The 17655-nt window shown below is 43.8% G+C and overlaps 1 protein-coding gene across 2 annotated transcripts in view; it reads left to right on the top strand.

The window, feature by feature from the left end:
• The first annotated feature begins 15970 nt into the window (after window positions 1-15970).
• The window catches only part of PDZD11 (PDZ domain containing 11), a 36823-nt gene continuing 35138 nt past the window's right edge, over window positions 15971-17655 (top strand). The window contains exons 1-2 of one of the 2 annotated variants that reach the window (XM_075835667.1): window positions 15971-16122; window positions 16194-16288. In XM_075835667.1, coding sequence (XP_075691782.1) covers window positions 16196-16288 — 93 coding nt within the window. In that variant the 5' untranslated portion in view covers window positions 15971-16122; window positions 16194-16195. The remainder of the gene's footprint in view (window positions 16123-16193; window positions 16289-17655) is intronic. The other variant, XM_075835665.1, reaches the window with a different exon arrangement.

The raw sequence follows: 17655 nt of genomic DNA, 5'->3' as shown, positions 1-17655 counted from the left end.
AAAATACATTCTTTTTGCAAAAGATATTTTGTTGTGCAAAACGTTGTAAAACATAAAAAAGTGCCATAAATTGGTATCGACGGAATCGTACTGACCCACAAAATAAAGTTAACATGTAATTTATAACGCATGGTGAATGCTGTATAAAAAAACCTTTAATAACTGTGCCAGAATTGCGTTTTTATTGGTTACCTGGCCTCCCAAAAAATAGAATAAAAGGTGATCAAAAAGTCGCATGTACCCCAAAATGGAGCTTTTGGGCATTCTGAGTGATGCTAAGAGCCGATTCTTGATTAGTGCTGGTGAGTTTGGTTTTTTGTATCCACAGATTCCCATCATGGCATGTTTTTATAGCCTGCCCAAAATCCACAAAGGGTATCCCCCCTTACGTGGCAGACCGATTGTTTCAGGCATCAACAATTTAACACAGAATGTGAGTACATATATAGATCAGGTGCTGCGTCCGTTTGTACTGGGTCTCACATCATATGTACGTGACACTATGGATGTTCTGAAAAAAATTGAAGGTATTACTTTGGAGCATAACACACTATTGGCTAGCTTGGATGTAGAGGCGTTATACTCATCTATTCCACATAAACTTGGTTGTGAAGCGGTAGAGTACTTCCTTAGATCCAGAGGTACTCAGTTTGTGGCCCATAACCAATTGGTATTACAGTTATTACATTTTGTTCTGGGAAAAAAATATATTTATCTTCGAAGACACGATCTTTCACCAGCAATGCGGTACAGCTATGGGGAGTCCCACTGCTCCCTCCTATGCAAATTTATTTCTTGGCTGGTGGGAAGAGACAATTGTCTTTGGGGACAAGTTTGCCAAATGGACTTCATCAATAGGAATATGGATAAGATATATTGATGACGTGCTGTTGTTCTGGAACTTAACAGTTGAGGAGTTCAATAGTTTTGTAGCAGCCCTCAATAAAAATGATCTAGGGCTAAGGTTCACCTGCGAAATTAGTGATCAAGAACTTTCCTTTCTAGATCTGAAAATCATAAAAACAATGGAGGGCACAATTCGTACAAAAGTACACCGGAAGGAAAGAGCAACCAACAGTTTCCTACAATGGAACAGCTGCCATCCCTATCCCCTTAAACGTGGTATTCCTAAAGGTCAGTTCATGAGAATACGCCGTAATTGCAGCTCCATGGATGATTTTGAGACACAAGCACAGGAGCTCAAAAATAGATTGAAGGATAGAGGTTTTCCCATGGGAGTAGTTAGAAAGGCCTACGAGGGAGCGAGAGATGCAGATAGGCAGTCTTCTTGTCCCTAAAAAACATAAAGAAGAAAAAGTTACGAGACTCATAGGCACTTATGACTCTAAACAGGGTGAAATTATGCAAATCCTCAAAAGGTACTGGCGTATCCTTAGCACTGACACAGACTTAGCAGATCAGATCACATCATGGCCTTCAGTCACGTTTCGGAGAGGAAAACACATTAGGGATAGAGTTATGCATAGCTGTTTTGACCCTATCACACCAAAGGGCACATGGTTGGATAGACAAATACCAGGCACATATAGATGCGGTAGTTGTAAGGCTTGTGACTTCATCCTAAGGGGAAACAAGTTCAGGAGTGTCGTTACAAAAGAGGAGTACGACATTCGTAATTATGTTAATTGTAAAACAGCAGGGGTGGTTTATCTGATCACATGCCCATGCCCCTTAAACTATGTGGGCAAAACGATGCGACAATTTCGGCTCCGGATAAGGGAGCATGTTGGAGATATTGTCCATACTAGGGATACTCCGATATCTAAACATGTACATGCCAAACACCAGGGTCATGCAGAATGTTTAAAGTTTCAAGCAATTGAACTGATAAGACCTCCCAAACGGGGAGGCGATTGGGACAATCTCATTTTACGCAAAGAAGCCCAGTGGATTTACAGATTGGCATGTACACAACCAGCGGGTTTAAATGAACAGACAAACTATACATGTTTTATATGAACATACACTTATATCATCCATTATCGGGCAGCCAAGTCCATATGGCTGTTTGTTTTTCTTTGTAAGGTGGCTTTCAAGCAAATTGATATGGCCAGTGGGTCAGCTCGTGTGTAATCAATACTTTATAATGTGAGGGACATCGCACTTATCTTTTCAATATGTACTTACAGTGGAAGAGTTGTTTTAAAGGCAGTCTTTTTGCGGTTTTGAACTGATCCGTAAAACCTATATCCTATATCCCATATCGTTACACTCCTTCCATTATCGCTGGTTTTGGCAGCATGGGCAATACGTCCGTGGCTTCCACTGCGCCTGCGTGTTCTTCTTGATGCGGTCGATGATGGTTCCGGGTTGTCAGCTGACGGCCGGGAGTCACATGGACAGGCGTCACGAATTCGGGGGACGCATGTGATTGGCTGGTTCGGGTAGCGCTGCCGAGAACAGGGGATGGAGCTAGGTGTTTAAAGCAACTCATAGCCCCGTTACGAAGCATGCAGCGGACATCAATGCGAGCATCCTTCCGTGATGTACAGCAGAATACCTGCTGCTGAAAATATATATCGCTGGCAATCTGGCCAGAGTGACCAAGACACAGACCCCTGAGGATAAGTATTTGAAACGCGTAGGGTCTTTTTGATTTAGGGATTTTTTGCATAGGGAACGATAGCATTGTATTATACCCAGCACTGGGAGTTTCCAGTGTGTCAATTTCGGACTCTGGTGTGTACTTGGGATTCAAACTATTGTTGTGCCCAATACTAATGCTGATCCCGAATGTATATCTGTACAAACACTGTGTTATGTTTATGAAATTCAACAGTGTTTAATGTTTAATACGTTTTTAATACACACGGTGGGGCTTTTCACAGTGATTTACCCCTGTTTTTAGTGAGTTACAATAAAAGGTATTTTTTACTCGATTGTCACTTCAGTGAATTTACCCCAAAATGGTACCAATAATAACTACAGCTCATCCTGCAAAAAAAACAAACACTACGTCTATGAAAAAATAAAATTAGTTAAGGCTCCAATAAGTCAGGAAATAAAAAATATGCAGTTGGGCAGCCCAAGGGGAACATTTCTTCTGTTTCAAGAGGTGATTTATCAAGGCCCTAAAATTAGTGAACCAGGAAGGGGAGGGCCCAAATATATCTGTTGGAAGCAAGGGTGCCCGTATTATACCAGGACAACACTTTCCCAACAAAATTCCCCAAACTGCAAAGGAGTGTGGACCAAAAGGGGGATAAGAAAGGACGCCATATATCAGTGCAACACCGGCCTGTGCAGCGTAACACACATCTATGGATAATTTTATTGTTATTTTACCCCATTATTATACCACCTGACTATGCCCTGATATACTCTGCCCAGCTTACATGTACCCCCACATTATAAACGGAAACACCAGCAATACTCAAACAAATCTACTACCAAGCAAAATCTGCTCTTCAAAAGCCAAATGGCGCTCCCTCCGCTCTGAACCCTATAGGGTGCGCAAACAGCCGTTTACTTCCACATATATGGCATCGCCATACCCAGGAGAACCCTTTTAACAATTTTTGGGCTGTGTGTCTCCAGTGGCATAAGCTGGGCACAACATATTTGGCACTGATATCTAGGGAAAAATATTATTTTTTAATTTGCACCATCCGCAGCGTATTAATTTATGGAAAAGACCTGTGGGGTGAAAATGCTTACTACACCCCTTAATAAATGCCTTGAGGGGTGTAGTTTCCAAAATGGGGTCACTTTCTTTTTATTAATTTACATCTGGGCCTCTGCAATTGTGAAACAATACTTTGTAAATCGCCAAATTAGGCTTCAATTTTATATGTTACTCTTTCACTCCTGAGCCTGGTCGAATGTCCAGGCAAAAGATTAGGGTCACATGTAGGGTGTTTCTAAAACCGGGAAACACAGCATAATAATTAGAGAGCTTGTCTTGTTAAGCTGGGTCCCACATATTGGCATATCTATGGAAAAAATCCCATTTTTACTCTGCAACATGGAGTGCACACTAATTTCTAGAAAACACCTGCAGGGTTAACATGCTCACTACACCCCTAGGTGAGTGCATTGAGGGGTGTAGTTTCCAAAATGTGGTCACTTCTGGGTGGTTTCGACTGTTTTGGTCCCACAGGCGCCCAGAAACCAATCCAGCAAAATCTGCACTCCAAATGTCGCTCTTTCCCTTCTGAGCCCTGTCGTGTGCCCAAACAGCAGTTTATGACCACATATGGGGTATTGCCGTACTCGGGAGAAATAGCTTTACAAATGTTGGGGTCTTTTTTTCCTTTATTTGTTGAGAAAATTAAACATTTTGAGCTAAAGCTACGTCTTATTGAAGAAAAAGGATTGTTTTTATTTTCACTGCCCAATTCTAATAAATTATATGAAACACCTGTGGGGTCAAAATGCTTACTACACCCCTAGATAAATGCCTCAAGGGGTGTATTTTCCTAAATGGAGTCACTTTTTGGGCGTTTTCATTGTTTTGTCCCCTCAGGGGCTTTGCATATGCGGCATGGCCTCCGCAAACTATTCCTGCTAAATTTGATCCCCAAAAGCCAAATAGCGCTCTTTCCCTTCTAAGCCCTGCCGTGTGTCGAAACAGCCGTTTATGACCACATGTAGGGTATTGTTTTACTCGGAAGAAACTCCTTTACAAATTTTGTGTGCTTTTTCTCCTTTAGTCTTTGTGGAAATGAGAAAAAAAATCGCTAAACCTACATTTTCTTTGAAAAAATGTAATTTTAATTTTCACGGCCTACTTCCAATAATTTCTGTAAAAAACCTGTGCGGTGAAAATTCTCACTACATCCCTAGATCATTTCCTCGAGGTGTGTAGTTTCCCAAATGGGGTCACTTTTGGGAGATTTCCACTGTTTTAGCACCGCAAGAGCCCTTCAAACCTGAAATGGTGCCTAAAATATATTCTAATAAAAATAAGGTGCCAAAATCCACTGGGTGCTTCTTTGCTTCTGAGGCCTGTGCTTCAGTCCAGTAGCACGCTACGGCCACATGTGGGGTATTTCTAAAAACTGCAGAATCTGGGCAATAAATATTGAGTTGCATTTTTCTGGTAAAACTTTCTGTGTTACAAAAAAAAAAATGGATTCAAAATGAATTTCTGCAAAAAAACCACGAAATTTGTAAATTTCACCTCTACATTGTTTTCATTCCTGTGAAGCGTCTAAAGGGTTAAGAAACTTTCTAAATGCTGTTTTCAATACATTGAGAGGTGCAGTTTTTAAAATGGGGTGACTTATTGGGGGTTTCTAATATATAAGGCCCTCAAAGCCACTTCACAACTGAACTGGCCCCTGCAAAAATAGCCTTTTGAAATCTTCTTGAAAATGTGAGAAATTGCTGCTAAAGTTCTAAGCCTTGTAACGTCGTAGAAAAATTAAAGGATGTTCAAAAAACGATGCCAAACGAAAGTAGACATATGGGGGATGTTAATTAGCAACAATTTTGTGTGTTATAACTGCCCGTCTTACAAGCAGATACATTTAAATTGAGAAAAATACAAATTTTTGCAATTTTTCGATAAAATTTGGTGTTTTTCACAATTAAATACTGAACATATCGAGCAAATTTTGCCAGTAACATAAAGTCCAATGTGTCACGAGAAAACATTCTCAGAAATGCTTGGATAGGTGAAAGCATTCCGACGTTATTACCACATAAAGTGAAACATGTCAGATTTGAAAAATGAGGCTCTGTCAGGAAGGTCAAAAGTGGCTAAAGAGGGAAGGGGTTAACCACTCTTTTATTTACTCCTTCTATCCAATGGAAAAATATTTCCTTATCTTATCATACAATGGTGGAAGCATTAATTAAAGACCCCTTCCCATTTATACATAAATGGGAAACAGATTTTAATACCTCTATAGCTACGGAGAAATGGAGGTCATTTAGTTTACACTCCAAATTATCTAAATGCATCAAACATGTGGAGAACTTTAGCAAAATCCTCTATAGATGGTACTATACCCCCCAAAAATTAGCAAAACTATACCAAGGAATGGAGAGTAAATGTTGGAGACTCCAGAGAGCTGAGGCAGGTATGAAACATATATGGTGGGAATGCACCTTGGTGAATGAATTGTGGAAAGCTGTTAGTCATTTATTATCAATTATATGTGGAATTAATATTACTCTATCCCCTTTATAATGCTTACTGTATATCGACATTGAGTTATTCCCTAGCCATTTTCCATATACTGGTAGCAACCAGATTAAAAATAGCAAAATATTGGAAAACCCATACATTCCTTCATTGGCAGAAATCATTAGTTTAGTTAATCACAGTTGGTCTTAGTCTAAGCGGATTTGCAGAATTCCTTCAAAATTGGGATATTTGGTTGCACTCTGAATATAAAAAGGTTTGTATTCCTAACTATTGTTAGTACAAGAATCATTGAACATTCTAATGGTATTTACCTTTTTCCCATCACTGGTCTTATATAACCGCTTTCTTATATGTATTGACATTTTTCTCACTATGTCACCATAGTTTGTTAACGTATTGGTTTTTACTGTTACTTTTATTTTATGTTATCCCTTTACATTGGGTCAATTACTATACCAATGCAACTATTTTCTTCCTAACTGTATGCATTCCTATTTGAACCCAATAAAAAGAAATGTTTTAAAAAAATAAATAAGAAATTACAACGCCAAGAAGGGCAAGCCGTAAGGTAATACAAATCAAGGAAGCAGTAGGTGTCGCAAAGATTTGCAAATGATCACATTTTTAAGCACCTAGCTCCAATCTGCGGCACAATCTGAAGCATAAAAGCCAGATTGAAAGCAACGTTTTTTTAGCCATATGAAACCTCAAAAATAGGATCAAGTGGTGTGGGGAGATTGTGTGATGCCTCCAGTTCGTCGACGTGCCAGTTATCGCCCCTTGTCGCAAACTGAGAGGGACAGAATCCTTGAACTGAGAGACCTTGGTTTATTACTCCGGCAGATCGCTACTCGTATAGGCCGAGATGTCAACACTGTTCAACATTGCATGTCCCGGAGGTTGGGAGAACAACAATGAACAGGAATGACAGCAAGAGGTGTGAAGAGGCGAACTTCTGCATGGACGGATCGTCTGATTGGAGGAATGGCGTATATTGATCCATTCTGTACTGCAAGTGAAATTGGACATCACATCCAAAGTCTAGGGCGGTAACCAGTGTCGACACAGACCATCAAAAGGCATTTGCATGACATTGGGCAACGAGTCAGACGTCCAGCTACAAGTGTTCAATTTACCAAACACCACCGCTCTCAAAGGCTATCATGGTGCACAGCAAGACGGAAATGGAGGCTGGAATGGAGGTCTATCCTCTTTATCGATGAGTCATGCTTTTGTCTCGGACGCAATGATAGCTGGAGATTGGTCTGGAGACCACGTGGGTAACGCCATGAAGAAAACTTCACAAGGGAATGTCATACCGGTCCTTCTCCCGGGATTATGGTGTGGGGTGGCATAATGTACGGTAGCCGGACCCTCTAGTCTTTATTTCAGGTACACTAACAGCTTGGCCTAAGGCCTTATTCACACGAACGTGTTAAACGTCCGTGATACGCGCGTGAAAATCATGCGCGTCGCACGGACCTATGTTAGTCAATGGGGCCATTCCGACATTCCGTGATTTTCACGCAGCGTGTGTCCACTGCGTAAAACTCACGACATGTCTTATACTTGGCCGTTTTTCGCGCATCACGCACCCATTGAAGTCAATGGGTGCGTGAAAATCACGCGCAGCACACGGAAGCACTTCCATGTGTCGCGCGTGATTCGCGCAACAGTAGATAAAAGCACTTCCTTCATTTATTTTTCTAAACATCAAAATCGCGTGTCATAAGGATGGCATATGTTTGAAAATCACGCAGCCACGCAGCAAACACTAATGACACACGGAACTGCAACGCGCAAAAAACACACACGTTCGTGTGAATAAGGCCTAAATGTGCTACCATGGCCTGCAGCATCTCCAGACTTGTCTCCCATCGAGCACATCTGGGACTTCATTGGTCAGCAATTGCAAAGGGAGCTACCAGCAACCAATGTTGATAATTTGCGTGTCCAAGTTCATTTAGCGTGGCATAACATTCCTCAGACAACCATTATAAACGTCATTGATAGCATGCCAAGGCGTGTAAGTGCGTGTATTTCTGCGTGTGGCGTTCATACACAATACTCAATAAGTCAAGCTGTTTGGAATATTTTGTTTCCATTTTTTTCATTTGCATATAATTAAGGCCCTGTTCACACAAAGTTTTTTGGCAAGTTTTTTTTACACGAAAACCACGGAAATCGTGCCAAAAAACTGTGCAAAAACGCCTCCCATTGATTTTTCCCCATGAGCGAGAAAAAACGCTTGTGGGGAAAAAGAAACATCATGACCTTTCTTCAGGCATTTCCGTCTCTGATCTCCCATTGACATCAATTGGAGGCAGAGAAAGCGATTTTCGCTGAGTTTTTTTTGCCTGCAGCGCTTAATGGCCGCGACCGGAAAGCACCACAAAAAACGCGGCACAGTGTACAAGCAGGTCAATCAACTTTGGCGTTGGAATTTCAATGTCGAGGACTGTATTTAGAATGTACACATATATGAATGGACAGTACAGAGATCTGCCTAATGATCTTTATACAATGAGGCCTGTAACCATGACATGGGGGCATCCTCTACATCTAGAGGAAAGAAGGTCTCAACATCATCATAGAAGGGGATTCTTTACTGTGAGAGCAGTGAGACTGTGGAACTTTTTACCACAGGATAGTGTGATTGTTGATTCATTGAAGAAGTTCAAATTGGGCCTAAGATTCAAACACACAAACAAAATTTCACTGCGCTTCTGGTAGCAGCTCCTACAATAGTTATTTTAAAAAGTGGAGTATTTGGCTGCTAATGCGTGAAATGTCCGATATTTCCACAAGTTAACTATAGGGTATCAAGTAAAGAATGCCTGCGCTATAGTGAAAGGGTATGTGCACACGCTAGCTTCCTTTTACGTCTGAAAAGACAGACTTTTTCAGGAGAAAACAGCTGCGTCGTTTCAGACGTAAAAGCTCCTCATCGCATTATGCGAGGCGTCTTTGACGCCCGTAATCTTGAGCTGTTCTTCATTGACTTCAATGAAAAACGGCTCAAATTACGTTTCAAAGAAGTGCCCTGCACTTCTTTGACGAGGCAGTCATTTTACGCGTCGTTTGACAGCTGTCAAACGACGACGCGTAAATGACAGGTCGTCGGCACAGTACGTCGGCAAACCCATTCAAATGAATGGGCTGATGTTTGCCGACGTATTGTAGCCGTATTTTCAGGCGTAAATCGAGGAATAATACGCCTCGTTTACGCCTGGAAATAGGTCGTGTGAACCCAGCCAAATATATAAACATGCAACAGTGAGGGCGATAGACAATCTTGAGCGGAGCATGGTGCTCACTGAGCAAGCAGTTAGTGGGGTAGAATTGGAGGGTGAAGACATGGGTCAGCAGGGTCAGGCAAGTAGCTGGGTTAATGTAGTTAGGGGCAGTATAAAGGGGTCCAAGAAAAGGAAGGCCAATCCTGTTTCTGATATTCCAAGCAAAATTGCCAAGTTGGGTGAGGTTTCAGAAATGGCAGCCCTAGAGGATACTGATCTCCCTAACAGGAGAACAGCCCAGTTAGTAGTCGGCGGGATGGTAATGCAGGTAAGGCAAGACAATTGGTAGTTGTAGGGGATTCTATTATCAGGAAGACGGATAGAATAATTTGTCGCCAAGATCGCCTCAACCGAATGGTTTGCTATGTCCCTGGTGCCAGGGTTCGGCACGTGGTGGAACGAGTGGATAAATTACTGTGAGGGGCTGGTGATGATCCAGCTGTCGTGGTCCATGTGGGAACCAACGACAGAATAAATGGTAGGTGGAGGAGCCTTAAAAATAATTTCAAGGAACTAGGCTACAAGCTGAAGGGAAGGACCTCCAAAGTAGTATTCTCAGGAATGGACCAGGAAATCATGGTAGTTGATGATGATGACGATTTCCTATGTGCACGAGCGTGAGCGCGCACCCTACGGGACACAGCAGAACGGAGCGGAAGTGAGCGCTGGCGTCTCCTAGGAAGGAGATGGGATCCATGGCTGCGGGCGTCGGGAGGTGAGTAAACCCGATGGCCTGCGGCCATGGACGCTACAAGAAGAAAGAGCAGCTGATGTAGCCGGTGCCAGTGCTGTTAATATATCAGTTGATATACTGAATTGGATGAATGTAGATATAGTCCAACCTAAGTTAAATAAAATAAATGTACACAGGGCCCCCGGGACCAGATGGGTTACGCCCTACAGTTCTTAAAGAGCTTAGTTCAGTTATTTCAGTCCCCGTCTTCATAATCAGTGATTCTCTAGTGACTGGTATAGTGCCAAGGGACTGTTGCAGGGCAAATTTGGTGCCTATTTTCAAAAAGGGCTCTAGGTCTTCCCCCGGGTAATTATAGACCAGCAAGCTTAAGATCAATCGTGGGAAAAATGTTTGAGGGGCTATTGAGAGACTATATACAGGCATATGTGACAAAAAATAGCATTATAAGCACGGTTTTACTAAGGACAGAAGTTGTCAAACCAACCTGATTTGTTTTTATGAAGAGCTGAGCAGAAGCCCAGACAGAAAAATATAAACATAGAAATAAAAGCCCCCACACAACCCTCATTAACCATTTTATTGAAAACAAAAACGCCGTCATCAAATTCGATATAGTCCAACAACCGAACCTGTAAAAAAACACACCAAAAAAAAAAAAAGAAAAAAAAAAAAAGAAAAATGATTATTCTACTTACCTTCCTGGGTCTGTCATCCTGTGTCCCTTACAAGGCTTAGTAAGCTAAGCCGTGACAGCTCTAAGCAGTCATTGGTTAGTGTACATCAGATGGTCCCAGGTTACCTCCATTCATTGACCTACTTTTAAAAGTAGGATGATGTAATGATGTAACCGGCAGGGCGTTTTTTGCTCCAGTCGGGAAGGGGGGCCGCTGTAGGAGTTTTTAAAAAAAAACAAAAACTGTGACCTGATCAATAATAGGGGAAATGGGCCCCAGTGTTCATGTTGGGGGCAGGGGAGCAGTGGCGTAACTATAGGGGTTGCAGCGGTCACAATTGCGACCGGGCCCAGAAGCAAGGGGGGCCCGCGACCCCCCGCACCACATCGATGAAAAGTTACTATAGTAACTGGGGCCTATGTAATAAACTACACGGGCCCCTGTTACTATAGTGACTGACAGTACTTACCCCTCCTCTTCCTGGAGCACATCGGAGGTTCTGACGTCACAGCGATGTGCGCAGTGCATAACGTCACGACACTATGCACTGCGCACAGCATCCCGACACTTGATGGAGTGAGGACCTGCGGCCGAAGAGGAGGTAAGTTTAATATTAGTGTCTTGCTGAAGCTGATGGGTCGGGGTCCGACACCCGGGACCCCCGCCAATCAACTGTTTTGAATTGGTTGCAGCTGCTCGTACGAGCGCTGCTTCCCCTTCATTCCGGTCACTTTCTCACACTGAATCGCCGACACGGACGTGTCAGCCATTCACAGTGTGAGCAAGTGAGGGAAATGAAGGGGAAGCAGCGCTCGTATGAGCTCTGCACCCCCTTCAAGACAGCTGATTGGTGGGGGTCCCGGGAGTCTGACCCCGACCCATCAGCTATTGATAGCCCATCCTGAGGATAGGCCATCAATGTTTAGGGACTAGGCAACCTTTAAAGCCTACCGTGTGTTAGGCTTAGATACAGGGCCCCAGCTTATACTGCATAAGATTACTGTCTGCTGGACCCTGTATCTAAGCCTGCACATGCACATGGGCCCTGTATCTAAGGCCCTGTTCACATCACCGCTGCCCTTCCGTTGAGGGGTTCCGTCGGGTTAATCTCTCAACGGAAAGGCAAACGGAAACTTTAGCTTCCGTTTGCATCACCATTGATCTCAATGGTGATGGGAACTTTGCTAATGGTTTCTGCTTGTCACCGTTGTGAACGGGTTCCGTTGTTTTGGCGGAATCAATAGCGCAGTCGACAATGCAAAACAACGTAATCCTGCCACAACGGTGACAAACGGAAATCTTTAGCAACGTTTCCGTCACCATTGGGATCAATGGTGAGGGAAACGGAAGCGGAGGTTTCAGTTGCCTTTCTGTTGAGGGGTTAACACGACAGAACGCATCAACGGAGGGGCAGCGGTGATGTGAACAGGCCCTTACTAATGTTTTTTTTTTGTGGTTTTTTTACAGGTTCGATTGTTGGACTACGTCGGATTAGAGGACTACTCACATGACAGCTTTTTTATTCTCAATAAAATGGTTAATGAGGGTTGTGTGTGGTGTTTTTTATTTCAATAAGGGCTGATTCAGACGACCGTGGCGTTTTTGCGCACGCAAAACACACTGCGTTTTGCCTGCGCAAAAGCCACTTACCTGCTCCGTGAGGCAGCATCATATGATGCGCGGCTGCGTGCTTTTCGCGCAGCCGCCATCATTATGACACACCATTTGGATGTTTGTAAACAGAAAAGCACGTGGTTCTTTTCTGTTTACATTCCTCCTTTTGACAGCTGTTGCGCGAAACAGGCAGTTCGCACGGAAGTGCTTCCGTGCGACCTGCGTGGTTTTCACGCACCCATTTACTTCAATGGGTGCGTGATGCGCGAAATACGGCCAGATATTGAACATGTCACGCTTTTTACGCAGCGGACAAACGCTGCGCAAAAAGCACGGACTGTCTGTACTGCCCCATAGACTTCTATTGGTCCATGCGAGCCGCGTGAAAACCACGCGGCCTGCACGGACGCAATTCACGGTCGTGTGAATCCGACTTAAATCTATTTTTTTCTATGTCTTTGTATTTTTTTTAACTTTATCGCTACCACCTTACTAATGGCCGCTGACAGATTGACTAAGGTGGGGGGTGAAAAGGCTAACACTAACCCCCATTATTACCCCGGTACCCACCGCCACAATGGGTGCCAGGAAGAGTCGGGTACGATCCAGTACCCGACCATCTGTAGTGATGGTCGGTCACTGTGGCGGCCGCAGGCTGGTATTATTAGGCTGGGAAAGGCCAAAACAGTGGCCCTTCCCACCCTGGTAATGCTATCCTGCTGCTGCTGTGTTGTATCTGGCTGGTTATGAAAAATGGGGAGGTCAATTTTTTTATAAATAATCGGACAGCACAACGTGGGGTTCCCCCATTTTTATAACCAGCCAGATACAACATAGCAGCAGCAGCCTAGCATTACCAGGGTGGGAAGGGTCACAGTTTTTGGCCTTTCCCACCCTAATAATACCATCCTGCCGCCGCCCAAGTGCCCCTCTGTCACTACAGATGGTTGGGTACTAGATCATACCGGGCTCTTCCTGGTACCCCTGGTGGCACTGAATAATGGGGATTAGTGTTAACCTCTTCGTGTTTAACGTTAAGTCCCCCCCTTAGTAATGGGCGTTGACAATCAGCCAGCAGCTATTACTAAGGTGGTAGTTATAAAGTTTAAACAACTACAAAGACATAGATAAAATATTTTATTGAAATAAAAATCGCACACAACCCTCGTTAACCATTTTATTGAGAATAAAAAAAAAAACGCAGTTATCGAAGTAGTCCTATAATAATTCTTATACTTACCTTTCCTGGGTCCAGCGCTGGAGCCGCAATGTCAGCGAGCTGGGCCCTATATCTAATCCTATCATGTGTGATACTGTCTGCTGAGCCACTGTATAAATCCTATCATGTGTGATACTGTCTGCTGAGCCACTGTATCTAATCCTATAATGTGTGCTACTGTCTGCTGAGCCACTGTATCTAATCCTATCATGTGTGATACTGTCTGTTGGGCTCTATATCTAATCCTGTTAGGTGTGATACTTTCTGCTGAGCCACTGTATCTAATCCTATCATGTGTGATACTGTCTGCTGAGCCAGTGTCTAATCCTATAATGTGTGATACTGTCTGATGGCCCTTATATCTAATCCTATCATGTGTGATACAGTCTGTTGAGCTACTGTATCTAATCCTATAATGTGTGCTACTGTCTGCTGAGCCACTGTATCTAATCCTATCCATAGCTATAGGGTCGTAGTGCTATAAATATGCTGTCTCATCTATATATATATATATATATATATATATATACACACTTTTTTTTTTTAGGGGGGCACATATGTATTGGAGCTTTTCCTCCTGATGTTTTAAGTCCTTAGTTGGATCACTTAGAAGCCATGCAGCTGAAAGATGCGGGCCATCGGCCATGAGAACTTTGGGGGGGGGGGCCAAGAAGAACCCTTGCATCGGGGCCCATGAGCCTTTAGCTATGCCACTGCAGGGGAGGGAATGTTAACAGGGTAGCACTGAGCATTTATTTTAGGGTATGTCCACACATAGCGTAAACACTGCAGATTTTACGCAAAGGATTTCATTGCGAAAAATCCACAGCATAATACAGTAGCAGTAGAGTGGATGATATTTGAACAAATCTCATCCACACGCTGCGTAAATAACCCAGCGAAAAACGACAATTTATTTTCTGGTGTTCTGTTTCAGGTTTTCCCTATTGAATTCAATGAGGAGGTAAAACCTGCAACAATTAGCACATGTTGCGATTTTTGCAGCAGACAAGCTGCGTTATCTGGGGCTTCAGCCCTAAAAGTGCCTAGGGCAGCATAAACTTTAAAGGAACAGTGTAACCACAATTTTTTTTTTAATATGTTAAAGATGTTAGTGCTTTATTAAAAACGTTTGGATTAATTTGTGTGTTTGTATGTTACTTTTTCTTATTTTTACACTTTTTCTTCCCTATGGGGGCTGCCATTTTTTTTTCCATTTCTGTATGTGTCGATTAACGACACATACAGACATGGAATACGGCAGCCCCAGTCCCATAGGGACTGCGAACGGGGCCCGTTCCATCCACTAACATGTACGCCGCTGTGTGGGAACGGCGCATGCGCCGCTCCGACACAGTTCAATTTGAAATGCGCGCCGTCCGGCGCCATTTTCCTGTGGACCGGAAGTCGCGGCCGGACAGTAAGATTACTACTTCCGGTCGCGGCTTCCGGACTTGTGCACATGGAGCAGCGGCAGCAGACGGAGCGGATGGACCAGAGGGAGCGGCGGCGACTGGAGCAGGTAAGGGATTTCTATGTATGTTCGTGTTTCAGTGTGTTTACTACTGTATGTTAACCTTCTACACTGTGTGTTAGCTCAAAAAATGGCGACACACAGTGTAGGAGGTTAGACCTTTCAAACCCCTCGTTTCTCCCGGCACTAGCCAGGATAAAGGAGGGGGGGATGCTGAGAGCTCACTAGAGCGAGGGCTTTTTACCCAATTTTGCAGCATAAAGCAATGTGGTTGATTTACCACATGCAATGCTGCAATTTTGGGAATGGCTCCATCTAGTGACCAGCAATGGGAAATATTATAAATTAGAATCCAATTGAATCCAATTTATAATATTTCCTGACTCGTGAAAAAAAAAAAAAAAATTAGAACAATGCTTAATCACCTATACACTAATTGTTTAACTAAAAAAAAAAAAATCATGTTTTGCTGGCAACACATTCCCTTTAAATATGGCCCTGCTCTAAGCTGCGCCATGATGTATCGTCCATAGTAATAACACAGCATGAAATAATTATTGGCCACTGTAATGGTCCTCATTATTACGCAGCTCGGTATAAAAGGAGTAACAGGGAAACAATGGTACAGTAAGTATATTAGAAAGTTTATTTGACTATTTCTTTCTTGGCTTATATAAAACGTTTTTTTTTTTTAATCTCGGAGAATTGAAATTGCTTTACATAGAATTGCAAACTAATATTGCAAATGGTTAATACGATAGTGTAGTGTTATATCGCCATCTAGTGGCCAGGAAGATAATTGCGCTTGAACATGTTTCATCGCTAGTGAAATGGAGACGATAATGACCTTCCGTTGCTAGTGCACTGACGTCATTGATCCATAGCCTCGGAATTATGGAGGCGGAACGTTCTGTAAGGTGATTCCGGAAGCCAGCACAGATGATGGAGCTCTAGCGTTCGAGGCTGCGCCATTGACAACCGGAAGTAGGAAGAGCGTTCCGTTTGCGGGTGGTGTTTTCTCACCCGAGAACGGGTGAGTGCGCCGATTATGAGGCGGTAATTGTGCTGTGTCCGTCATTCTGAGAATTGTACTTTCCGTTGCAGCGATGGAGGGGCGCGCAGCATACGAGGAGTACCCGTACCCTGTAGTCTTCCTGCCTCCCTACGAGAACCCTCCGGCTTGGACCCCGTTACAGGAGGTAGTGATGTGCCTCAGCCTCCGGGCTGTGCTCCGTGTACTGTATTATAGGATATAACCACCTCGTTCCCCACTGCTGGTATGGAGGGGCTCGTAGGACTTTAAAGTGGTTGTCAACCAGATGCCATGACCTCCATGTGCCCTAATATTGTGAAGATCTCCAGGCAAAAATCTAGGCGTTTTTGTAGGTTGCCCCTTTTAAAGTAGGTATCTGAAGAAGAACACTGACCTGGCAAACAGCTGATCATGCCGGTCTGACTTCTGAAACCCTGAAATGGCTACCTCAGGAGAAATGTAGTTTTATGTGGAAGTCATGGCCACCGCATGTAATAAATGGACTGGCCTGTTCCGCCAGAGTGGGAGCTGCCAATTCATGTGGCTCAGATGGGGGCCCTGAGTGGGGAACCCCTTCTATTGTGTCCATTTTCCCTAGTAAAGCACGTGGATGGTGGTTCTTCCCTTTCCCAACTGTAAAAAATAATAATACACAAAGTGCTGAGTGCTCTATCGCATTGTGTACATGGGAATTCCTAGTCCCCCACTGCCTGACACGTCTCCCGTCACTGGAGAATGGCTGCCTGTGACCGCATACCTGTTTGTCCCCCCTGCCCACCTAGTTTTTGAGATCCGTGAAAGTCCCATCATTTGGACCCCCACAGATCACACATTTTTGGCGTAACAGACTAATGGGGGCCCCAATTAAACCTAAACTTGTAGATATTTATGTATAAGGGGACAGTGATTCCTCTGCTTTGGCTACATTCTCACGACAGTGAAAAATACAGTGTGACGGCTGTTTTCGTGAGAGCCGTTTTCAGAACAATAGATTTCTATGGGTGTATTCACACGGCCGTTTCTTTAACGGCCCCTGAAAACCGTCCGTCAAAAAAATAGGACATGTCCTATTTTTGGCCGTTTTGATGGCCCCATGGCTCCCATAATAGTCAATGGATCCGTTTTTACCGGGTGTTTTTTTATGAATCGATCGCGCCGCTGTAACTCCTTGAAGGAGCGGAATCCTCGGCCGACTCTCTGGCCAGGGGATTCCGCTACTGGAGAACCCCCTGGCGTTACTGTCCATATATGGACAGTGACGTCAGTGGCTACCTCTGGAATCTCCTGCCAGAGCGGAATCCCCAGCCGCTGCTCTGGTCAGGGGATTCTGCTATTGGAGAAGCCCCCGGCGTCACTGTACATATATGGACAGAGACATCAGGGGTTCCCTCTTGGAGTGAAATCCCCGGCCAGAGGGATTCCACTCCTACAGGGAGCTACAGTAGTGCTATCTACAGGGGGAGCTGCTATCTACAGGGGTGTGGCGCTATCTACATGGGCACTGCGGCACTATATGGGGGTGTGACTATCTAC

The sequence above is a fragment of the Rhinoderma darwinii genome, chromosome 8, assembly GCF_050947455.1.
Source record: "Rhinoderma darwinii isolate aRhiDar2 chromosome 8, aRhiDar2.hap1, whole genome shotgun sequence".
NCBI classification, from domain to species: domain Eukaryota; kingdom Metazoa; phylum Chordata; class Amphibia; order Anura; family Rhinodermatidae; genus Rhinoderma; species Rhinoderma darwinii.
This window is presented reverse-complemented; position numbering and strand designations above follow the sequence as displayed.